Consider the following 26,153-nt stretch of genomic DNA (forward strand, 5'->3'; position numbering starts at 1 on the left):
GATTCTGTGTTCAAAAGAAGTCCCGCTTATTACTGTAACACCTTTGCTGTTCATTTATGCAAAATATAAATTCATTTACGTCAACAGCACTGGCAAATATACATTCATGAACGCAAATGAACATTCATTTGAACAATTTATTGCACCTTTGGACAATCAAAGATAACAAATATACTTTCAATCTCACGCAATGGTAAATCAATTGCAGTGTGACGATCAATGGTGTATAAGAGACATACAATAATGCAATTAGCAGAGAGATGCATAATTAATTGCACATTCACGTGAACTGACAAATGTTGGTATTTTTCGAATAAACAATAGGAGGAAAAAATATTCAATAGTGTCATTTGTAGTTACATGTATTGGAAAATACTGAACAAAAACACAAGAGTATGTAGAATTATTTAAATTTTACATGTACAGTACTGAAACAAGCAGTACATGTACGCTGTCCTAAGTCTGCGCTTAAAAAGCCATCATACAGCCCGTTTCTTAACATTGTGGAGCAAGCAATAAGTACCTTAAAAGCAGCCATAAAAGCGGGCAGAAGTCGTCCAGACCAGGAAGAACAAATTAACAACAGAGCATAGGCAAGAGTTCATTTGCATTAATGAAGTTCATGGAAGTACTAATGAACATGTATCTGCCATATAGTTTCAACTGTTGACGTAAATGAATGTATATTTTGCGTCAATGAGCAGCAAAAGGTGTAATTTTCATAATAATATAATAGAAACCACATTGACCGAATAGTGGAATTTTTGTACACCATTGAAAAATCCTCACATTTTTTGGTTAATTTATGCACACTACCCTCAGTTGATAATTCTCGTTGAAATTCCTTATTTGATATTGCCCAACCCATGACAGTTTATTGGAGTGATGTATGAGATGCAGGAAAAAGATTGCAATGTCAAGTTTATTAAGGGTTAATTGAATCAGGACATGAATTATGCAAGGTAACTGGTCCTGCTTTTCTTGCTCCAGATTAAGGCCTCTTACAGTCCACCTGAACTCAAATAGTTTTTGTTGATGACGGAAATATTTCCACCTAAAGCAAGACTGCCTGTGCCACCATTATTTGATCAAAATATTCACTTTTCGGTGCCGCCAATGTCATAAGACAAGCTGTTTGGCCTTTGTCTTTACCCATGCAGAAAAACGTCTGAGGGAGGGTGGATGATGCGTATCTGTAAGAAGAGCATGTCAATGTCAACACAATCTTCTGTGAAAAAATGTGATTGTTATTTCTCATATCCAAATCAAAATGGCTTGCTCAAGGTAATAACAAGACAGGTGTTACCAAAACATTCATTCAATGCACACGTGTTAAAGATTGTGGAGATAGAAAAAACAAAATTAATCTCTCTCAACAATGGCAGTACAAGCTCCTTTCGAGCATTACTCCTCAGCAAAATGAAAAATTATATGGCAAGCAATTCTCGGGCTAAATGGAGCAATCGGATTGCCTGGTTTTTGGTTGGGATTTTACAGTACGGATGGTTACAATGGAACGGTGTGTTTCCATGTTTTTCCTTTCTCCCAGGAAATTCAAGTTAAGGGAAACAAAGTTCAAAAAATGGATTTTTGTTTTTTATCACCGCAGTATAATAATAATAGCAAGCAGAATTTAGTTTTACATGCTAAAGGTAAACCGTTCAAAGTTCATTGATGGAACACAAAGATTAAACATTCACCACGTGAAGAAGTGTTCAATCACTCAAAGAAACAGTGCTATAAAAAATAAAAAAACTTACTATTTACTTGCTCAGGACCGTACTGGGAAATAATGTTTATTCTCCCTGGGGCATTTTTGTACAGATTTCAACAGATTTCCACAGTACGCCCTTTGTACTCGGTTTGCAAGACTTTATTGCAGTGTGAATTAAAGTATGGGTGGTTATCAATATTACTGAATGTAATAATTATGTATACTTGTGTTGTATTGTATAACAAAGAATATATTGTGAAAATCTTTTACTTTTATTAAAATTGAGTTTATTACAGAAGCCAACGCATTTCGATAAACATTTAACAAGCACATATATTGTGCAACAGTAATAATATTGTAGATCCCAATATTTGAAATAAGAATTCTTTTTTTCCTGCCTGCAGTCTGATCAATTTCCCTCAAGTTACAATTTCTGAGCCCCTCCAACCACCCCCCTCCCCCAAGAAAAAAAAGTCCTTGAAAGATGCATTTTGAAGCTGGAAATAAGCAATTTTGTAGCCAATTAGCAAAGAAATAATAACAGATAAAGTATTTCATACTTGTGGGATGGGGAATTTTAAAACCAAGTTGTTTTAACCTGAAGGCTTTAAAATATTCTAATGTTTGGCACGATACATAACTCCAAAGATTTCTTTAAAGCTACAGCCTCGGACAAAATTGTTGAAACACTTTGAGATACCTTGCCCTCCCACAATGTTGTTTTGGCAAATGGGCTCAGAACCTCACATGCAAAGAACATTGAGAGGGGAGAGTAAGCCGCAAAAGATTCAGATCTGTGCAGTCGTGTACTTTTCCAAGGATTTTTGTCACCGACTGTAGGTAAAACAAAAAGGGAATGGTTATATCAAGTCCCAGTCAAACAAATGCAACATACAACTCAACATCCTGCAACAGTGTTGTGCCCGTTTGACCAACCTGTTGTGGTGCTGCCACATGTTGCGTGAATTGAGTCAAATGTATCATGCAACATTTCTATTGTTCTCATTAATGTTGAAATATGTTGCACCTGTTTAATAACTGTTCACAACATCGTTGGGTTGGTGGATGAAAAAAACAATATTAACACAAGTCAAATTTGGTTGACACTAATGACTTCAGTGACATGTCCAAAAATTCTGGGAAGACCTTAATGATAATCTATTGTTGTTGTTGTTGTTATTATTATTATTATTATTATTATTATTATTATTATCGGTATCATCCCAATTCACTGTCTTGGCATTAATAACTGGTGTGGTCTGTATACTGCTCATCAGGTCCTCATGACTTCAGATGGACAGCACCTTACGTAGAATTAATGTTTGCTGTACCTGGCAATGCCAACTTCTGGAGAGGTACAGTGAACCTCCCGTACATGACCACCCAACCTTTCAAGCCTATTGGTCGCTTACGAGAGCTTTGACCACATTGAGTCAAAAAGTTGCCTCATTAGCATACAGTAACTGCCGAGACTAATCCAAGTGCCAATGCCCATCTAAACCCATGTGATATCTTAAAACATTTTAAGCTTTCCAAAGTATTCATTCAGAGTATCATTATCATGGACTACCTCTCTTAACGAAAAACCGTACAATTCACCTTTATCACACGGCGGCCATTCTGGAGTCCATGGGGAATAAAGGCTTTGCCTTTGCATTGACTTAGCCCATCTAGCCTCTCACTGAATGAGAGGCTAGTTTGGACATTGAGTGATATGGGTCTATAGAGGAGCCAGATATGGACTAAAAATCCCATGTAAATAGATTTTTATGGACACAACAAGACATGATATTTTGGCTGAAATCAATCAAAGTGGCTATGAGCCACTGAACTAGGAAAATGAATTATGAAAGGTGAAAATGTTGGGCCTCGTTCCTCTCTTTCCTTTGAGCGGGAGTTGAAAACAGGGCTGTTCACAATTTATTCACTGCTCATTGACAATATTATTCAACAATAAAAGTGTGGCTGTGACAAAGATGAGTGTCGAGTTACGCTTAGTAAGTACTGTAAAAATGTCACGAACATTTTCTTTGGTGAATTGTCATGACATACATAGCTTAGGTAGGATATCTGTTCCACACAGGAAGTGGATGTATCGTGTACCAGTGGTGAAAACTGTGACAGCAAAATGGTACATACTACAATACAGCAACAATTTTTAAGAATACTAGTTGACGGTCACAACTCCCAGTGAGGTTTAGAGGATAATTATAATGGTAAAAATGAGCCCATTACAGCAACTATGGCTGGCAGAAAGACTTTATAAATAAAAAAGTTGATTTCTTCGTTGACATGTGAAGAATGCCAGAAACAACCTGTAAACTACAGTTATTGTAGCTTACAGCTTATCATCTAAACCATCCTCCATTTCATCAACAAGCGTAGCTTCGTGTCTTGTGTACTGTTTTCTTCTGCAGTAGAGTAATGCCATGGTAATACCACCAAGTATTAAAATCATGGAAACCACAGAAACTCCTATGGCAATCTTGCCTGCATCACTAAGACGTGCTATTTCTGAACAAAACAAATTTCATAAATTTTGTTAGCTGTAAACAATGAGCTAAGTAAATTTACACCTATAACTTATGGTAAATAGGTGGCGACCAACAACAAAATAACACTTAGTTTATTGCAACCTGCTACTAAAACAATGTAAAAGCCAAAAGTGCCAGGAACCCTGAAACTACGATGACAAAGATTGGAGTTCAAAATTGAAATGCAAACTCACCTGGCACTGGTTTAACACAAGCAAGTGTGAATTCATCTTTCAGTACTCTGTAATAAAGTCCATCTGTTGGTACCATGAGCAGCTGAAACCAAACAAATGGTTCTTATTTTATCAGATGTAAACATTATCATAGGTCACTCTTCAATCAGGTGAACAGTTTTAAGACTTCTAAGACTTAAGAATGAATGACGCTACAACACTGTATCACGTAACAGCAATGATATGGTACCATATGAAACACCGATTATTCCCAAACAAGATGTGGTCATTATTGTGACGTAATAAGTTACCAATGGCAAAGCTCAGCAAAAAACACCCTATGGTATATTTTGGCTTTATAGTAGCTTAAACAAATTCCGCAAATTGGTTTTATTACGAAAAGTGATCAAAGGTCTAGATGAAACTTTTAAACAAATTCTGTACTACAGATTCTGATTCTGATTCTGATTCAGATTCTGTACTACAGTTTCAACTTGTACTACAGTTTCAACTTTCAACTGTACTACAGTTTCAACTTGGCCCTTTGATTATTATGCAAATTTTTGGGGAGCAAAAGAAGTGTATTACGGGATTTGTGCAAGTAGAAAATTAGAAACTTTTGCTACAACCAACAAAGTCTTTATTTTACAAGGGTTGCACTTTTTAATTAATTTGGCTGATGAGCTTGTGTCCCTCGATCAGACAGACAACAACAGAGAGAACTCCAAGCCCTGCAAGATAAGAGACCCATTTAATGTATTAAGTCAAATCCATGACTCACTGGAAGTTTGGTTACCTGCCTCGTAGAAGGCAGCTCAAGTAGGAATCAAACTCTGTATCCCCTCATTTAGAGGCAATCGTGATGATCACACTGAACCACAGATGCTATGAGCGACAGATTAAAGGGAAAATACCGGTAATTATGTATCAGAGAATTGTGTGTGTAATCGGAAACAAGTTTTTGTGTTTTCGTTGCATGCAATGCAATATCCAGTCATCAAATAACAGTTACTTGAAGTTGGTATCGCATCTTACCAAGCTCATTAAATTTATAATTTTTTAAGTCTCCTGGAATTGTTAAGAATAAGTATTTTTAGATACCCTCATAGAAAGTTGTAATTAAAAGCTCTTGTTTATTGGTTTTGATTGCAGTCAACGCCAATAACAACAGTTTTAAATGTGAACAACTATTCTACAATCACACTTCACCTGATATGGTTGGGACATGGAATGTTGACTTTGGACTACGGAATTGAACAAGATATTGTAACATAATTCACTGAAATACTGTGGATTTTAAAAGAAATCGGCTAAATTTCCTTAGTTCAAGAGCCTTCATGTGATCACGTGTAAGTAATTACATGTAGGTGTCAACTTAGACCTGTCTGAGTCCACGAAGGCAAGAAAACATCTTTACTTTTTTAAATACACAGGCCAAACAGTTACTCTTTTCATAATAAATTACTTGGCCATGTGACATCTCCCTGGGATAGGTTTTTGTGCTTCTGGCAATGAGGTGTGGGTTTCAGTGTAAGGTTTGTCTTTTAGCTGCACAGTAATTAAGCTCATTTACCCATATGAGGGTTAACTCCAAACCAAGATTTGCTGTTGTAGTTAATCATCACCAGCTACATCCACTAGGTAGCTGGTGCACAGAAACTTGTGTAGCCTATATATTGACACGATAACAGAGAGGATATTACACAGTCAGTGGCAATAATTAAAATATGAATTTGATGTTTGAGTGGCAAGAATAACACACTCACTTGTGAGATATTGTTTTTGCCACAAGAACATAAAATTCATTATCTTTGAGCTAACATGTAATGATTATTTTCTTTTTATTATATGGAAAATAATAATTATAGTAATTTACAAAATGGTGGATAGATTTGGCAAGAATGCGAGAACAGCAATGTTTTTTTGAAAGTTTAAAGGAAAATGCCAAACTAAGACTACAAACTAGGAAAGCACAAACAGCTGGATAATGAAAGTTTTGAACCGGAGGCCCTCAACAAAATTGTCCGGAGGATTTTTATACCATAGTTCTAAGAAAGACGAACAAGACAACAAGCCGGCTGACAGTCTTCCCATAATGGTGAGGGTTGAAAATTTTTTCATGTATACTATTTACAAGTAATCACATTCATGATTTTTCTCATGCAATTTGGAATCATGTGATAACCTATACTAAAGATACAATAAAGAGATCTAAATGCAGGCTTTAATACAAAAATTAATACTGGGTATTAATACAAACAAAAAAGGTGGTTTACAGTGGGGCGGTTGTTGCTCAATATGACCACTTGTGTTACATCCAAAAAATATGCCACTTGTTTCTAGGATGTAGTGGTCATATTGATTTACAAGACGTTTTAGCCCCTGGTAAAACACTCTTCTCCATATAAAGAGGCATTTCATTAGTTAAGCGACAAAAAACATACCTGGTACAAAACACTGTCTGCAGTTTTGCTAATCTTGGCTTTAAAGGTCACATATTCCCACTGAGGCGATTGCGAAAATCCCCTCTTATGTTTTGTTGATACATCATTGTGCACCATAACTCCTGTAAGATGCACCTTCTTTTCTTCGTTGTTTGCAAAAGTTGCAGAATCTGTTAAATGCCATTTACCAGACTCGTTGCGATAGAAATTGACATCAACAAGAGGATTGGCTGCAGTAAGATGTTTAAATGTGGAAGAGAAACCTATGTAAAGCTTATTTTGCTTCTTGAAACCAAAGGCTGTTCCAAAACACCAGTGTTTGTTGCATGAGTGTTGTAGACATTTACCTGTCAAAAGATGGGTTTTTAGACAACATTAACATCTCATGTTTGATCTAAAGCAATTGACATGCTCGTACCTACCACCAGACAATAATAATAATAATAATAATAATAATAATAATAATAATAATAATAATTTTATTAAACTTCTATAGCGCCTTAACTATTAACATATTCTAATTAAAAGCACTTTACAATCTAAAAATAATAATACAATCGTATATAACTATCTCTAATTTAATACAAACAAATCTAAAATGTAATTAAATATAATACGAATATAATACAAAGATCCTAATAAAACGCTTTCCTAATATATAAAAGGGTGAGTCTTAAGTCCTTTTTTTAAAAAAGTTCATACTACATGTATCACATGTTCCAAGTTGACTGATAATGTCAGAGCATTCCAAACAGTAGTCCTGACCTGTGTGTGCAAATGCGTGTTCGCCTAAGGTCTTACACCTTACAAGTGGAACTAACAAAAAATTTTCGGAATCAGATCTCAAACTATACGTCTAAACAAGTTTAGCATTAATCAGCTCCTCAATATATGTTGGAGCAAATCCATGCAATGCCTTAAAAACTAGCAGTGCAATCTTATATTCTACTCTACACTTAATTGGTAATCAATGAAGTGGCTTTAAAGAACTGGAGAAATAGGATAGAAAGGTTTGGAAAATCATAGCATACCAAGTTGACATGCACTCTCGTCAAAATCAGCTGAAATCACTTCCTGTTGTTTTTGTGACGAGAGTGGATAAGCCTCTTTAATCTGCAAGAAAAGATTAAAAAGCTCATTATTTTGAAGCACACCTCAGTCTTATAAAAATGTGAATGCTGTGCAATAGATAAAAAATGATCATATACAGATAAACTGTATTAAAACAACATTTCAAAGATGAACTAAATAAGTACTTTTCCAATTATTAATGCTAACTTTCCTGAGACTGACTAATAAATAAAAGCAGTATCACAATCTTACTGTTATATGTAAAGTTGATGGTTGAGTCTCACGAAAATGGGAGTGAAATTCCAAGGTGAATCCATAATCAAGGTTTCCTTAAAGAGAGAAGAGTTACAGAGGGTTAATCAATTAAAATTAAAAGTATGTAATGGCAATGGAATGAACATATAGATTATGTTTTTAAGAAAGCGAACAAATGGCTCTATGCCCTTCGTTTGCTAGCGAGATCAAAGGTTCCAGCTGTAGATTTAATTGCTATCTATTGCGCCCTTGTAAGATGAATCCTCGAATACATGGATCACCAGTTTGGGCCGCTCTACCAGAGTATTTGAGTGATGTTGTTGAGGGCGTACAGAGGAAGGCCCTCCAAATAGTATTTCCTGGCCTGGCTTACAGTGAGGCTCTAGTTGCGTCTGGTCTCCAGACCCTTGCCACGCGTCGTGGTCAAGCTTGCGTCAATTTTCTAAGCGATGCTCGCGCGCAAGAGCCACTACGTTCGGTGCTTACATCTACTGCATCGCAGACAAATTATCATGGTTACACGCTCAGGTCAGGAAACACTAATTTAATTAGACAACCATGTAATACAAAGAGACTATGTGAATTCGTAACATGTAAGTATTCATAATATTATATATTCTAGTATTGGCCCCATTCGTGTAATTCAGCCTTAGCTGCAACACGGAAGGAAATAAACACAGTATCTATTTATCCTATCTATCTATCTATCTATCTAATAACCAAACATAACTCTCCAAAAATGCACCTTGTGAATGGTGCATACATTAACACATAAACCAGAGCAAAAAAATTATTTTTTTTAAAGTGCCCCTAACCCTTCAAGTTGTTTTTTTGGGGTAGATTTTCATTTCTTTCAAGAAGTCATTTTCGGAATTTTTTTTTTTTTTAATATTGAATCCTGACTTTTTTACGAGCTCTAAAAGTGAAGGCAGTCGAATCTATTTATCAAGCGTGACAAAAGAAAAGGATATCGTGCAAGCTTGAGCTGCTGGAGTGTCCTTTTCTTACATCACAGCTAAAAAAGTGTCAAATATTGGACGCTTCTCATTGGCTCATTCCTAAGGAGCCCAAGAGACAAAAATTTGTCCAGCGGGGCTTATAGCGCGCAAAAAGTTAAAAATTTCAGTAACTTCAAGCACACTCTTGGGAGTGAGACGCGACAGATTTTACTCTGTCTAATGCCCCACAATTTTACTCAACAACTGAAGACATCTTGAGGCGCTTGAAGAGTGAATGGATAAATATTATGTTTTTTTGAAAAGAGAAGGTCAAGACTACTTTGTACATGCAGTGGAAGTTACCAATCACTTACCTATTTTTTGTGGAGAGCCTATATCTGAGTAAACAGTTTTCTCAAATTTGAAACCGATCTCAGGTTGCGAGACATATAATGTAACTGCTGCTGGTAAAGTACAAAGGTTCACCACTGCTTCATAGAAGACAACTTTATCACCAACAAGAGAAAAACATTCCATAGTGGTGTTTGATATCTTACTACACCCAAATGGAGGCTTCTCTATAAAAAGGAAAAGAATACTGCGACTCATGCTTTGAAACAACTTGGCCCTTGTGTAACATTAATCTTCTCTTGGTAAAAATACATTTGACTTTCCAAAAAATTGGGTCAGTATACATCTGCCCTCAATTAGCAGCACTTTTGCAAAGCCAGCTAGAGAAACACGTCTTTAAAATACATTTTTGATTCATTAATTCTTGGTTGTTTAATCTCTCTCCATTTAGTTATTCTATAACAATGACGATACTTGATACCACTGTTGCCCTTTTTCCAAGCCATTGTACTATCTCGAAGTACCTTTATGTTTATATCTGACCTGATTGCACCTGCAGTGTAATGTCCCATCCTAAATATAATTTTCCCTTCTTGACTTCATTACTGGCCAGAAATCACCTGCAGTCAACCTTCCACTAAACCTAACCCCCTTAACTTAAATATGGTTTTATCCAAACAATTGCTTTCCTTACTGGCTCATCCCCTTTATTTGCTACCCACCACATGCATTGATGGACAACCTCTGTTTCAAACGATGACAAGAAAAACCTGGGAGATGTATCCAGAGTGTGTCATTGCGTCCTGGGACGCATAGAATATAGGACTAAGGGTCCAATTGGAAGCAGAAAACAAATCGAATGTTTATGGAAATTACAAACACCAGAAAAAACATGCAAAAGGAAATTCTCACTACAGAAAAAATTAAAGATTGAGTTCCTTAAACATCAAGGTAAGCTGTAATTTTTGGAATTTTGCAATCGGTGACACTTTCTACACTGTATCTGCCAATGATAATTAACCATTTCTGTCTAAGTTCAATTTGTTGCATGCTTTCCAAGCAAAATTTCAGGCATTGGTCTGTTCATCGTGAGCAAAATGACAGAGAATCCAACAGCGAAGTACGTTAAATTTTTGTTTTGTGCAACCCTGTTGATGTTTACTCCGGGCGCACACATGTTATCTTCTTGGTTCTTGTTTTGCACATAACTTGTCTGTTTTGCAAATCATGCAACTTTTTTACAGTTAGTGTTAAAAAAAATAATGTGTTTAACATGAAACTTGAATGTATTCAATCGCTTGATTATTAACATTGGCCATGGCCATGGGTAAGTCAAGGGCCAATGGTTTACTCTTTTGTTCCTAAATTACACCTTGTGTTGTAAAAATAAATGACGCTCTTTTACGGAAAACTGAGATTCAGTTCTGTTTTTCGCTGTGGAGATCTAGATCATTTTCCAACTGGAGCCAACAGTACAGATTCCTCGAGACATTTTCAAATGTGGTCGATGGAGCTTTGAAAGCCCATACGTTTTGATCGACAACAATAGGCATAACAGTTTCAAAGAAATATTTCAAGTACATATTCGAGGGGGTGGGATAACGCTTTATTTTTGTGCAATTTAGAAATTTGAAAGGGTACTGCAGCATCAGTTAAGAGGCAATAGATGCTCTAGATTGAATATTAATTCTTGAATATTAATTAGCTGGACCCCCAAAATTTTGCAATAGACAAGTTCACACGCGAGTGCATCGTGGGTAATCAGGGCAAGATGGAGAGAAATTCAAAGGTTTGTGAGGAAGTTCAAACCGATGAAAAGTATTCATGACATGCAACTTTGGGTTTTTTATTTTCCAAAACAGAAGATATGCGCTCAAAGGTGCAGCAGAATAAATATGGAGAGAATGGCTATTTGTAGAAATTATTCTTAATTATCAAAAAGAGTTTCTGCCAGACATTTCCTGTAATTCCAAAGGCACAAAATTGCAGAGAATGTATGGAGACCAAAAAAGCAATATTTAGGAATTCCAAAGAACTGCTATCAAGTCTAGTTCATCTCAGTTGTGGACATGAACTTATTTGTTTGGTTTATGAAGGCAAAAGTCAATAAAGTAGAGTCATGTACAGTATATTTTGCTTTGAATTTCCATACAAACCTTTGAATTTCCAGCCATGTTGCCCGGATTACCCATGATTAAATCAAGAGCGTAAACTTGTCTATGGACCCCCAAATTTTTCACCAGAGGACCCTAAATTTGAAAACCTGGATACATCTCTGAACCCCAGGGGCCGGTTGCTTGAAGCCTGGTTAGCGCTAACCGTTGGTTAAGAGGTATCAAAACCTAAAGGTTTCCATGGTATTTATCACCATGCTTCGAGCAACCCGGGCCAGAACTTTTACGTCAAATTTAGTCAGATATATGTATGTACAAACTATAAAGGAATCAATATAGGGTCCGAAATTGCGCCCTCCTGGTCACCAGTGCGACTAAAAATGGAGTACTGGCGATCAGAATTTCACAACTGGTCGCCAGTGGGCAACCTCCTATTAAGTTCAGAGCCGTTTGCCAACAGGTGTCTTACTTTTTATCCTGACGATGTTTTTGAATTAAGAATGAAAGGAGTTTTCCCATTAATTATAACTACCTCCATAACGTCGCAAGTCACCAGGTTTTTTTTTTTTTTTTGCAGTTTCTCATAAAATACGCACTGAGCGCGAAAAAACAACGACTCTGTAAAGAGATGCAAGGGACTGGTACGAAAAATGTAGCACGGTAACAACATGGTGGCTTGAGTATGACAGAACATGACTGATGTTTCCATGGCTGAACTTTTCAACGAATTAAGGGGCTGATGGATTTCTTTATTACATTCGAGGTCGAATACATTTTCTCTCCAAAATTTCCACTTTCGAAAGCGAAAATAATTCTTGACACCTACACAAGACCACACGGTCATTGCTTTCTGGTATCCATAAAAAAGTTCAAAACGTGCATTTTCAGTCGAAATTTTTTGCAACCACAATTTCCATCTGGCAACTGAAAATTTTTATCTAGTCGGCAGTTGGCGCCTATATAAATATGTTAATTTCGGACCCTGCAATATAACCTGTACTGAGAAGATTTTTGTTTGAAACGTAAAGTTTGCTTTTAAAACGTGCCAACCACTGGAACAAAAAAACCCAGGAAATTGAAAGTGAGGCCAATGACATCTTTGCCAATTAATGGACAGTTATGAAAATCTTTCAGATTAACTGAAAAGCTATCATAGGATTTGCACTAATTTCACCAGAAATGAAATATAAATAATGAGCCATAAATTTTAAACGAAAGAAAATTATAAATGTTTTCTTGAGTAATTAAATATTGATAGATTTCAAGTGCAACAAATTATTGCAAAACCTGTAAATCTTCTTCAGAAATGTTTCAACCATGGAAATTCAAGAGGGTCAAACTCTAGTTTATCACGAGGAAATGAAAATATTGTTTGCTCCTTAGGGAACACTCCTTCAGGATGATGTGTTTATATTTCACTGATTGTAATCAGTATCGTTTTGTTGTACAATTAACAAACGAAATCTGTTTTCAATCTAATCAATCATACTTACTGAAACTTCGAGTGACATTTCTCCCATACAAGGGCTGTACTGGTCGAAAATTATCTTCCAAGTTATGGTTCTTTGTACTTTGCCTCGTTCCTTCGGAGAGTTTCCTGAAACTTCCAAGTTGAGAAGAGGAGATTTTAAACGTGTGATTGAAAACAAACCATTGTACGCTTTCGTAACACCCTGGGGTGGTCAGCGACCCTTTGTATGTGTAATATTGCTGAATGTCTTGAGGTAGGAATTTTCGAGGCTCCAAAACTGATATAAAAGCTGTATCGCCTTTAAAATGCGTCGCGTTTAAGGTGTCTACTATAGGTTTTATTACTGGGTTTTCATTTGTCGCTCCAACCTCCACCAATATTCCCAAAACTGCCAAACCGTCTTGTTTCTTCATAGCGATAGAGATGTTTGGGTACTTCTCCGCATTAAAATGAACAATGTGTATTTCCATAGGGTATTTGTGTCCCGAAACTTGATGTTCCGAACCGTGTGAATCAAGGCTTCCCCAATGAAAATGCATCTGGACTGCGCGAAACTGAGACTCAAGATAACCACCGGAAATATTGGACTTCCCGGTTTTAAATGTCGCTTGAACTGTGTGCCCGTTATTTTGTAGGCTAGCTGAAACGCTATGCTCAAAATTCACAGCAAGGTCTTTGAGCCCGGCATCGAAAATAGTTTCTTTAGGAACAATGTTTATCGGCGACTGTTTATGCCCAGCGCAGTGTTCAAAATGATTTTTCCACGTGCTTGCATCTTCAGGTTTGCGATAACTCCAGTCACCGGCGCCTCCAGCGAAAACTGTGAACCATGCAGTTATGACAAGCAACTTCGCGACTAAATGAAGAAATCCCATTCTGTTGCACCGATAAACCTTCAAATAACTTTACAGTAATTCACAACTTCACTGCACCACCAGCATCACGAGCTTACGCCAATGTTTTGATTGTACAGATGCAAATTAGCGTCCAGTCTCTCAAACTAAATTTATAGGGAACTTGTGGGAAGCCAGACTTATATTTCGTTTGCTACAAATAAAAGGTACTTTGACCCAACATTGGAAATATATTGGTGTAAGGCCAATCTTTGAAAGCTTTAACCGCGTAAATGACGCCATAAATCGTAATGGGACTACTTAAGGTTTTCAACGAAGTCCTGTAATTGTATCAAGGTACCAAAAACCAAGCAAAATTGTAAATTGCATGAAAAATAATTTACTGGCAAAAAAACTGATGCGTAATATTTTACGCTGCAATCAAATACGTGAACTGTGTTGCATCACGCATGTGAATTGTGTGCGTCTCTTAAGAATAGCAATATAACTTGTATTTAACCAATCTGAAATATATTGTCGAACACAAGGAAACAATTAAACATAGGAGGTGACGAGGTTATACACTCTTGCCGCGCATGCAATTTCGCAGAGAGCAACGTTAACACTACAGTGAGCAACCTTGAATGCTCGTTACAAGGGGACATTCTCCACCTTTCCACTCCGGCTTCCCGGGAACTTGGGAGGTTGAAAGATAATCGCCAGAGCAAGAACGCTGTTTTAATCAATATTTTAAATTACGTTGACGCATTTGTTACCATGAAATAATGACGCATTAATGTTGATACTTGTCGCCATAGGCTATTGAAGCTCTTCGTTTCCCCCGCCTCCTAACATGTAAAGATGAGGACCTCGGTGTACATGTTCGGTTCGTCAATGCCTGTTGTGACATTGGCCAAGCCCTTTAACTCCGTTTTTAGAGAAAAGGGGAATGAGAAACGTCTCCAGTGATGGGATTTTTTTGTTGGAAATGCTCGGAAAAACGAACGAAAAAAATGCCGTCTCTGACACCGCTTCCATGACATTGGTTTGGACAGTTCACAATATAAAAAAGGTAGATGGTTAACAAAATACTCGAGGGCGCGCACGTGTACACAAGATCCTTCACTGACGAATAGGGTCTTAGTAGGAGAAGGAAAATACCAACAGCAATAAAGCATGGGAGTTCGGGGCTCCTTTTCTTTTTGTGCCTTTCCTCATTTATTTCGTAACTATATCATCTTATTTTACATGAAATCGACTGCTCGCATTCTCTTTGCGGTTTTTAAACTCTGCAAACTTTTCAACTTGTCGAGAATCTGCTTATCATGGGATGAAGAAACTTCATGCGCGCATTGTTTCTTCTCATCGTCAGTAACTCTCTTGTCACTGAATATCTCCGCTTTCTCTTCATTCCGGTGTTTACTTTTTCCTGTATGTTTGTGCCTATGAATACGTTTCTTTTCTTTTCGTTTATGTTTGTGTTTTGACCTATTATAGTCCTCGCTGTCTGAAGATTCGGAGGAATATCTTTTCCTTTCGTCTTTCCTAACATTGTCTTTTTTGCTTCGTCTTTTGCTCCGTATATCATCTTCACTTCCAGCCTTCTTTCCCGAGTTCTTTTCTTCCTGGGAATGACGCAAAGGCGTTTTAGAATCGGAATTATGTTTCTTTGTGTCATTCGTTCTCTCTTCAATGAGACCCTTGCGCAAATTACCGCCACTGTGAGCTCTGTTTTCGGCACATTTTTCGTCGCCCGAGAGAGAGGCTTTGCTGTAACGAACAATAGGAGGTAGGTTTGGACCAAACACATCGGGTGATTCCGGCTGCTGATGAAAGCCAATTTCCAATGTTCTTTTCGTTTCATTAGTATGCGCACTAGGTAAGGTCTCTTGAGACGTTTCAGTGTGATCTGAAAAACTCAAACGATCTGATACTGTATTGTTACCGGTCTGATCATCATCACAACTTCTCAGGGATGACGCCGTCTTGTTTTCCGTCTGATTTCCTAGAACATTTGCGCCTTCGATGTCATTTTCTTTTGATTCATCTTCTGAGGATTCAGCAAAGATCGCTTTAAATAAATCCATGGGAGGTCTCTTTGGCGGTGAGTTAGCTTCATCTTGCTTTGTCTCGCTCGTCAGCAGACAAACTGCAGTTTGCGCGCCAACAGAATTTGCCACGGACGAAGATTCTACCGAAGCACTTGTGTATTCGGAAGACTTCGGCAATACTTCCGGCGTGGCAACTACATTCGCTGAATTTCCGAGCTTTTCCGACTCGCGTTCACTCTCAGAGCTTGAGGTTTGCTTTGCACTTGAATTTTCGGCTTGCGGTGTTAAAAAATCACCAAGTGAAAACTTGACCCTTCGTCCCTTTGGCACGCCAATAACATCAGAGCCTGGGTAAGGATTGGGAATATTAAATCGTTTGCACATAATGTTGTTCGGGTGCCACTCAAATACATCACGAGTTAGTTTTCCAAACATTTTCATTCTGGCGGCTTTCACTTGTCCGGAAGTGTCCGACGACTGCTGAGCTACAACATCTTCGTAAACTGTTCTGTGGTCATCTGTCTGCTTTGCAGTGGTAAATCTTGACGCCAGTGTTGAATTGAGAGGCCGATATAAAGCAGCGGAACGGATGAATTCTTCTTTTTCTCGTTCTCGTTCCCATTCTGTGAGCCCACTAGACAGAAAAAACAGAAAACGTTTTAAAACTTTTTCGAGCGACAAAAAACTGACTGTGAAGTACACAGGAAGATAATAACGAAGTAATACACTTTACACAAGATTACATACATGGTGTTAGTATCACCCAACTAGTGGACTAATGCGAATGCGGTCGCATTCGAGAGTTGACACTAGAGTAATGTCAACACTAGTGTTACACCGTGTTTCTCTCTAGTGTGACCGCAACTATTGTTGGCCAACAATGTCGCGTCTGTTTGCACGGGTCTTGACACTTAATCACAGGAGCTTTTAAATTTTAAAGCAAAAACTGGACAGACGTTATTGAGATATAGGAGGACCTTGAGATCCAGAAGAAAAATATTGAATTATGATTTAATGAGCGCGTGTCGATTATGAGATAGTAAATAAGGAGCTTAAACAAGGAGGATGTTAAAGTTATCAACAATTCAATTATTTCGCGATTAGTCCAAGTCGTTTGCCATGGAAAATGTGTACCAACATTCCAGGAATGAAATTATTGGAGGTATGAATAATGCGATTGTTTGAAAAGAACTTTAAAATATAATCGACCACACAACCTCAAATTTGGTCATTGCACGTCGTTGTCATGACGAGAACGAGAAGTGCAGAGCCCTTAAAGGGGCTAGGTCACGCTATTTTAGGTAATTTTGTTTAATTTTGTTATTTATGAGCTCTAAACGTCAAATTGGCAGAGCAAGAGTCTTCCATTTGCAAAATCACGGCCACATAACAGCTGAGAGTGATTTTCCAGCTTTGTAAATGACATTTTGATATAGACTGATATAAATTTGAAAAAGGTGGGCCGACGTTTTGCAAATTTACCCAAATTCAATCCATTTCAATCCTCTCCAGTTTTGTCCATCCATGTCCCTTCTTGGCTTCCCTGTGTTTTGTTACAGTTCTTCTATAGTTTTGAACAGTTATTTTGATATTTTAGTTAATTCTATGACCAATCGATCAGTGCTGAAACTGCCTAAAATTGCGTGAACTAGCCCCTTTAATTTTTCTTCATTAATAAAATGGGTGACAAATTACTCCTTAAATCTGGCGGGAAATTTCAGCGGTAATTTATGATTTCACAGGTGAAATTACAATGTTGCCACGGCAACTTTTCCGACACTGCCAAAATGGCGTCTTATGAACGAACAGATAATAGCCCACTTGACGGTGCCTAATATTGTTCTTGCGCTTACGTTCTGCGAATCTCGAGATACTCGGGTTTCCTATCGTTGATGCTTACCAAGACAGTGATATTCTTGCGCGGTTTAAAACTATCCGGAGAAAGTAGATCTCAGTAAGAACTCTTGGTATCGAAAAAGAAAATTAGGGATAACCATGCATTTTTGAAAGATAATTAAGCTTCAATTTGGGAAAGAACGCCATACAATGCTTTGTATTTTAAAGCTTTTTACAAATATTATTCATCAATCATCTTTGAAAAATGTGTGGTTACCCCCAATTTTCTTTTTGGATTTCATAAACCGGGGAAAAAATACCTTGGAATTAGTAGGCACTGTCCTTAAAATTCAGTCCTAAACATCTCATCTCGAGGTTCTGGGGAAGAAATTCATACAATTCCTTATATTTATTCCCCAGAGCCTCGAAATGATGCCTTTTGTTTAGGACTGAATTTTAATATATCGAAATAGGTCTCTTTGTCCCCCATGATATTAATATACAAAAATTTGGTTTTATCAACGGAGTTGCTAAATAGCTAATCAAATGGTACACTCGTGAAATCAGGGAACAATTTCACTTACCTTTTAATAATAATAATAATAACTTAAAAACTTATATAGCGCATGCTTCATGACAGAATGATCGTATGCGCTTATGTCCAAAATCAAATAATTTCTCTCCCCTAAAGGCTCGGGAAATTGTTTGATTTTTAATTTCACACGTCACCATTTGATTACCCATACTAATCTCATCCTTTGGTGGCGATGTCATAGCCGTTGTTGTTGTCCTTCCTCGACTTCCCAAAAGTCCCTAATAGTGAATGAGGCTTTGGGCGCAGATTGGCTATAACCAGCTCAACAACACATAGAGCGATTCTATGGTAAGTGAGCTGAAAATCGAGATCTAGTAGCCAAAAGCTACTTTCTGGGGGAGTCGTCCACAGTAAATTTCTGACCTCTTCTTCAAAATGAACTTGGCCTGAATTGTTCCAAACACAACCACATACATCCTTGCAATTCGTAACACCGAAGAAACTAAAATTAATAGTCAGCGCAGTGACAAAGTCTTAAGTCTACAAACCGCCTTACATTTTGATTTTCATTTCTTTTGAGGCAACTTTCAGCATTCTACGGAGTGACCAAAAAATAGCATTATAGAGCTCCTTTAACTTGCAACCTCTTGTTTGTTGCAATTTGGTTATGCATGCCTGTCTCTCATAGTTACTACACAAGAGGCCTCAGCCTCCTTCAAGAACCACAAATAAAACTATGCGTTTTGATTCTTTAAAGGTGGAAGCGTTTTGCGGGTTTATGTTAATCCAGGTTCTGATTAAGTCTTAAGTTCTTATCTTCAGCTGGGCTTGTAAATTTTCCCCCAAAAGGTTTTCTCCTTCCCAAACAAGATCCGCGGCTGTTGTTGCAGATGTTTGGTTAACTTGAGATTTAAGGCCACAAAAAGCAATGTGAATGACTCAATGAAGCATGTATGCCCAACAGCTCCACAGTGACACTCACAAAAACAAGCATTTTTTGTTGGGGAGGCACAGCATGACTTCAATTGTATCTAAGTTAGTATCCTTGCTCACCTTTCATTACTACTAGGCTGGCAGACCTCTTCTCCATTCCTAGTACTTAAGAAACTTTCATATCTAGCTTGCTTTGCAGGATCTTTGGCAAATGGCTTGAAACTGCTGTGACCAGAATGCACTTTAGAGGTCCATCCCCTTGGTGCTGAAACAGTTGTTAAAGAACGTGATGCTGTGGCAGGTGCTTTGCTGGCAATTTTTGATGTGATATCCTTAGATGACAACATAACCCTCTCTTTATCCTCTTTTGACATATAATCAAAAACTGATCTCTTTGGTGTCGGTAGTGGCTCTTCTCCTAGCATCTCTTGCCTGTCGGCAACAGTCAGTGCCTGTCCTTCTTCTGAAGACTTAGGAGAAAATGTCAAGTCTTCTAACTTGTGATTGCAATTAAAACCACGTGGAACAACAGGAGGAGGAAAGGTTTTCACAGAGTCCATGGCTTTAACTGTAGCAGTGAAGATAGACAAGGCACCACCTGATAAAAAAGGAACATTTTTGTTTAAGTTCCATGCTAACTTCTACATTTCTTTTTCTGATTTTTTTGGAACTGTGTATGATAGTACAATGTAAAAATGAGATCAGTGAACGATAGTTGAGTGCGTTTCTCTGATTTTTTTAAAAAAATTAATAAGCAATTCAATGAAATTCAGCTAAAATAATGTCTATAACGTAAACAAAAAGTGTGCGCTGGCACTGAGGCACAAAACCACTGATATGATAAGTTCGCTTGGAATCACAATCCTACCTGCCAATGGTTAAAAAAACATTACCTCTCTGATTTTCTTTAGGGGGGCCAGTCCAACCATGGAATCCAGTGCTGTGATCAGCAGTTAGTTCAATGTCATATTTGGACATATGATCTGTGGCATAAATATCAGCATCATCTTCTTCAAATGCACCAACACCAAATGCCTATAAGTGGAAGCAATAACAATAGACATGCACATTAGGAATCCACCTCATACAGTGAAAATAAATGGACGAAAAGGCAAAATTAATGGTTTAACTCATTTTGTTCAGTTCAAGATGTTGACACAGTGGCTAGTGTCTAGTTCATCACTCGCCAACCAATGTACACAGACACGTATAGATATGATTTATAGGCCCTCTTTCATATAGTAATTATAAAACTCATTAATAATTCATGATGGAAAAAAAAAGTTTTATTAATCAATACTGTATTTACCTGTGTAAAATATGCACTTTCTCCTGCTAACAGCTCCGAAAATATAGATGTGTATTATACACGGAATCCTTTGTTTTAGATTTGCATCCCTCATTAGCATAAAACAAAGACAAACTGGTTTTTGATTGAAAAGTAAAAGGCTGAACCAAGAGACAGTTAACGATTTAGATCCACTAATTACAACCTTCCTACTTAACATAATGAACAACTGATTGACATGGCCTTCACTTCTGAGCAATTAAAACATCAAAATGGCTACGAAAATCACTGGAGTAAAGAGTCAAAGTTACACTGTGCTGATAAATTATGCATTGTTAATTTCACCAAAGATCATCCAATGTCACCATTTTACTATAAAACTCTGTAAGGAATACAACTATCCAATACATCTTAATGGAAATATGGACTAAACGCAACTGAACTTCGACAAGCTGCAGAACTGAATGATCAAAAACACTGGAGAGAAGATTGACAAGATAAGTCAGAACAACATGAAATGAGAAGAATCACTCAACTGTTGTGTTGATGTGTGCTGATGGATCTAAATTAAGACCAATGGTGATTTTTAAGAGAAAGACAGTTCCTAAAAACAAGCACAGAGTTATCGGTGCTGGTCAAGAGAAAGGCTTGATGGATACCAAGGGAATGAAGAGTTTGGCATCCGCAACGTGGTGGACTGGGGAGATGAAGAAGTCTGCTTGTTTATGCTTTTGAAGCTCATGTGACTTAAAGCTCGCACAAGAAAACATCAATTTAGCAGTAATTCTTGGCGGATTGACCTCAGTTCTCCAGACCCTTGATGTTTCCTTAAATAAACCCATTTAAATATGGGGATAGGTAAAGGTGGACGGCAGATGGAATCAATGGACACCAAAAGAAGCCCTCAGAAGAACTCGTGGTTTCGTGAATCGCTGGTGCATAGAGCTACATTCCTGAAGAGATAATGAGTCCTCCAGAATGTAACACATCGATTGAAATCAATTATCTGAAACCTAATCGATAAATCGTGGAGTAATAAACAACCTTGATGACACATAAGACCATCTTTTATACGAACACAACAAGATCATTGAACTTTGCAAAGATGAATCTTTCACAAGAGAACTGTTCGAAGGCAACTCAGAGACAGAGTTTGCATAAAGGTTTCAGCATTTAAACTCTTTACATAGGCTTACACGTATTCACTTTACTGTTGTAAGTAGTGGGACAAATTTTCTTACTCAGGACATGAATTTTTTTCATGCTACAGTGTAGCTTTGCATGAACATGTCATGCACAGGTGTGTAATATACACGGGTAAATACGGTATCTGTACATTTGATACAGATTTCTCTTCATTTACACAAATGTTTCTTTCCCTGTTAAAATGTCTTGAAGCACCAAAAATACCTAGTGTACATTAACACTTAAAAGCTGGCATTTAAATGTCATATACCATACTTGCGTCAGATCTGCATAACATTTACAAACTCTTGACTTTGCCTTGAGTTTGTAAAGATCTGCCTTTCGTGTTGTATTACATATTCATTGCAAAATCAATTAAATATTAGAATACACCTTAAAATATTACCTCCCCTAATATGCCCTTCTTCCCTGTTCCTCTTGACACAGGATCCATGCTAAGAAAGTCCTCTCTTCCAAATAGTGCTGTTGAAGGATCTAGTCCTTCGTAGCCCAATCCATGCTTGTCATCTTTGGCTGTGAAGGTAAAGATCTCAGTATCTTTAGGTGCAAAGAGAAGACCAACAGCAAAGATGTCTTCTTCTTCTTCTTCTCCTTTTTCATTACTGGCACCCATATGCGATGATGAGAGACCAGAAGGGAGAGAACAACCATAAACCTATAAAAGAATGTGTCTATCATCATTATTATCAATATCACATCTTACCATCATTATAATATATAGATTAAGCCAAGCCTAAAAGCGGAGCTCCGAGTTATTTATTACCTGGTTTGGGCCTGCGATCTAATCGAAACCCAGTTCCTGGTCAGTGGTCAACTTAAAAAAAAAAAAAGCTGACCTCGATGAGCTCTAAACTTGAACCCGCGATATGGTCACATGGTACTGGTCACATTCACATACATCGAGGGGTGGACAGTCATACAGTCGTACAGTGACCAAAACCAAATTTTCTCACATGCATGGGTTACCATATTTTCTTTCCCATGGTGCTCCGTACGTGCCCCAAGCTCCGCTATTACTTGGCATTATTACTATGATGGTAATTATTATTGCCATTGACCAACACCTGACTGAAATGAGATACAACCCGTGACTCAGTATAAAAATAATCAAAAATACATCAATAGGAAAATACTTTGCCTATCATTTACATGTAGGATACTAATAGCAAAACTGAGCACAAAAAAAAACCTTATAAAATCTTAAATCACATTAAAATGATCAAATGCAGTTTCGACCCATTTTAATGTTTTTTGCAAGAAAACAACGCATTCAACTTTAAAGTTTGATCAATGCGTTTATTGGCTGAAAATCGCGGGAAATGCACCTATGGCCTCAAGTTAGAAACCATTGGTGGATGGCCACTAATGCAATCCTGGCAAAAAGCCTGATTGCAGCTTAGCTCTGACCTCAAAGGATTGAGTACTTGGTTGTCTTTTCTGCATCCCCAGATTACCTGCTATCCATTCACAGAGAGCTCGTCGTCAATCATTGCCACTCAACTGATACATCCCTGAAAGCTCTAGCTCCTTCACCCTCTTACAGGGGCTTAAGTACTGTAGGTTAGACTGAAAGTACCTTGATAGAACCTTAGACACAAAGTTCTGATCTCCAGGCATAACAAAAAACTGAATTATTAGAGCCAAGTCGTGTCGTACATGTACAAGGTACTTTGCTTGTGTCAAGGAATCCCAGCCTAACAAGACGTGGGGTATTCTCTCCGGGTAATCCCTACACATCTACCTACTGTGCACAACAAATCCGGACTGATGTTAATCTCTGTCTTTTTGTGATGGCAAAACTTGGTCGTCAGGAGTTGCTTACAAAGACTAGTTCTATCTTCCACTAATGCTGTGTTTGAGGTACCACTTTTCCTCTCCTTCATCCAATCAAAGCATTTTCTGCTTAACTGGTCATCTTCCCACCTGCTCTTTCACAGCTTGCACCCTTATTTGCAATCTCTTGGCTGAGTTGTTCCAGTTGAGCCCTTTCTGCTTACATACCCATCTCCCACTCACCTCTTTACCATCTGCTGTCAGTAAGTTGGCTTAAGGTCATCCAGCATAAAGTCAAGGTCTACATGTAGCTCTTTTGCATTCTTGGTCTCATCTTTAAGCAATGACTAGTGTCCAGTCTTTGCTGAACGTTTCTTGAAGTCTCACATTACTTTTCTCATGGGATTGGTTAGCACAAGTACTCAACATATTTATGAGCCCTGTGTCCTCTAACCTCTCTTCGGAGGTACAGCAGTGCCTCTGACTCCAATGGGTGCTTTAGGCCTTTCTTAACAATGATCTTTAGCGCCCGACTACCCAACTGGGTTAAACTCTTGAATACCCGATCCCTAATTTGCACAGGAATAAATATGCTTGGTTCTTCAATTGACGCCAGTTTAAGAAAAAAAGACGATTTTGGAAAGGTGCCACCATTACTCATCACCAGTCTCCAAAGAGTAGTAGTAGTTGTCCGTGATGGACTGGTAACTTGCCAATGAATGTTCTTGCTGGATACTTATCGAGAATCACTGCATTTGTGAAGCATCTTTTATACAGTGTATATTAGAGGCTGTCATTTGGCAAGATGAGTACAGAAAAGTTGCTATTAACTCATTGGTCTCTCTTTTTCTCTTCTTCATTACATAATTTTGTAAAAAATGCATCATTAAATGTGCTTGCGATTGTGTCCATTTCAAGTGCGCAAAATTAATATTTCACACATCTGTAAACAGCTCAAAAAACTGTTTATATGCAACTAGTATGATAGTAATGAATGAAGGGGTAGTTTCTAAAGAAACTGTGGTGCTGCGTCGGTGGGGAAGTAGTATACAAAAATTTGGTTTATCAACGGAGTTGATAATGTAAATTGACCACCGTACAGAGATTCTAAAAGCTGACGTTTCAAGCGTTAGCCCTTCGTCAGAGCGAATCGATCGCGCTTGGATTCGCTCTGACGAAGGGCTAACGCTCGAAACGTCAGCTTTTAGAATCTCTGTACGGTGGTCAATTTACATTATCAACTCCGTTGATAAACCAAATTTTAGTATGATAGTAGCTGTCTTCGAATACTGGCAATACTGTATTTTACGTTTTAGACCAGCTAATGTATACATAAAAATAATAAAGTTAAGGTTATGTATTCAGGGTGATTCATGACTTTTAACTTACGCATGTATGCAACGTTTACCACATTGTCTCAAATACGTGCCTGACGCTAGATACACGGCCTCTTGTTTGTTGTTTGTTTGGAAGAACATAATTTCCAGGGGGTATAGGGGGTGTTTGACATTTTTTGGAATTTCCATGGAGGAGGGGAGTTACCGCGTCCTCGCTAAAATGGAAAGTCCGAAGGGGAGGGGGGGTCCTATATGAAATTCTCTCCGTGGTGGGGTTATGGATATTTTCTGGAACTACACAATAGTATTACCGTTGTCATTATTAATATCATTATCATTACCATAGTTCTTATCCTAATCTTACTCCTAAGTATAACAATAAGTATTATCACTACCATTCACATTAAGGTTCAGAAGAAGTCACTGTAAGCGTTCTAGATTTCAATTACCTTTTTCCTTGTTTTCCTCTCACGTGGTCCAACTCCTTGCCCCTCCTTCCAGCCCATCTTTTTTAACAGTTCGACACCAAATGACATATTTACGGGTAAAATAAGATCTTGCAACACGGGATCTCCTGGAATAACTCCGCGGGAATTCCCAGAGGAGACCATCCGCTTGCGGCGATTCTGAATTTCCTGTTCCTCTGACAAAAACCTTTCTGTTGTTGTGATCCGTTTAGGAGCGATCCCAAATTCACCCATATCTTCATCGTCCATAAAGTCTTCAGGTGTCTGTGCTTTATGCTCAAGTTTTTTCGAGCGTGACGAGACGAACGTAGAAGGCTGCCATCCTTCTTTGGTTCCGACCGAGTTGAAATAACCGGCGGAAAACCCGCCTGTAAAAGCACCATGAAATCGTCTCCTGCCTTCAGAATCTGTAACAATCTGCTCATACACCGGAATTGCTTTCTTACGTTGTACATCTTCTTCCAGTGGCTCAAAAGGTGTTCCAAAACTTGCAAAATTGTCTTCATCGTCATCCGCCGCCATCTTGAAAGTTGGCCGGTTGACAGTGAATAGCGCATGTATTCGTAGTTGAACCGCTGGTGTCAACAGGCGCGCGAAGGTAAACAATTGCACATCGTTTCCTGGATACAGCGAATGTCATCGTATTGTGAACTAACTTGAGTCATGTAATGTTTACTTCTTTCAACCAAAAAGGACCTTTCGCGAGTAATTCCAGGTCTTGGATGGTTTGAGGTAAAAATTGTATCTGATTGTTTTTTTTTTTCAGTTAAAAATACATGAGTAAGGCCTAGGAAGAGAAAAGTTCTCTTTTAAAAGTGCAAGCTTATTC

General features: G+C 37.9%; 2 protein-coding genes across 5 annotated transcripts in view; one reads left to right on the forward strand and one right to left on the reverse strand.

Annotated features, from left to right (window-relative positions):
- Nucleotides 1-25,992, reverse strand: LOC137982892 (G patch domain-containing protein 1-like). Of its 3 annotated transcripts, none has more exons than XR_011118850.1 (11): nucleotides 25,307-25,992; nucleotides 22,133-22,402; nucleotides 20,147-20,288; nucleotides 19,374-19,851; nucleotides 13,088-16,583; nucleotides 9,504-9,707; nucleotides 8,189-8,265; nucleotides 7,897-7,978; nucleotides 6,866-7,212; nucleotides 4,443-4,524; nucleotides 1-4,228 (listed from the first exon to the last, which is right to left on the reverse strand). XR_011118850.1 is itself a non-coding variant. In XM_068830055.1 (11 exons), exons 1-11 carry the CDS (start codon nucleotides 25,844-25,846, stop codon nucleotides 4,053-4,055), a joined length of 2,508 nt encoding a protein of 835 aa, XP_068686156.1. In that variant the 5' UTR covers nucleotides 25,847-25,992; the 3' UTR covers nucleotides 1-4,052. The 3 variants fall into 3 exon arrangements, 2 of the variants coding, with proteins under 2 accessions (XP_068686156.1, XP_068686157.1); XM_068830055.1 differs by having other exon boundaries at nucleotides 13,088-13,197; XM_068830056.1 differs by lacking the exons at nucleotides 1-4,228; nucleotides 4,443-4,524; nucleotides 6,866-7,212; ... (2 more) ...; nucleotides 9,504-9,707; nucleotides 25,307-25,992 and adding an exon at nucleotides 23,202-24,563 and having other exon boundaries at nucleotides 13,950-16,583.
- LOC137982897 (dynein regulatory complex protein 9-like) overlaps nucleotides 25,917-26,153 on the forward strand; it is a 45,929-nt gene continuing 45,692 nt past the window's right edge. For both annotated transcript variants that reach the window (XM_068830063.1, XM_068830062.1), the window contains exon 1: nucleotides 25,917-26,056. The gene's annotated coding sequence lies outside the window, so the exon portion shown is untranslated. The remainder of the gene's footprint in view (nucleotides 26,057-26,153) is intronic.

Source organism: Montipora foliosa, chromosome 13, assembly GCF_036669935.1.
Source record: "Montipora foliosa isolate CH-2021 chromosome 13, ASM3666993v2, whole genome shotgun sequence".
In the NCBI taxonomy this organism is placed as follows: Eukaryota; Metazoa; Cnidaria; class Anthozoa; order Scleractinia; family Acroporidae; genus Montipora; species Montipora foliosa.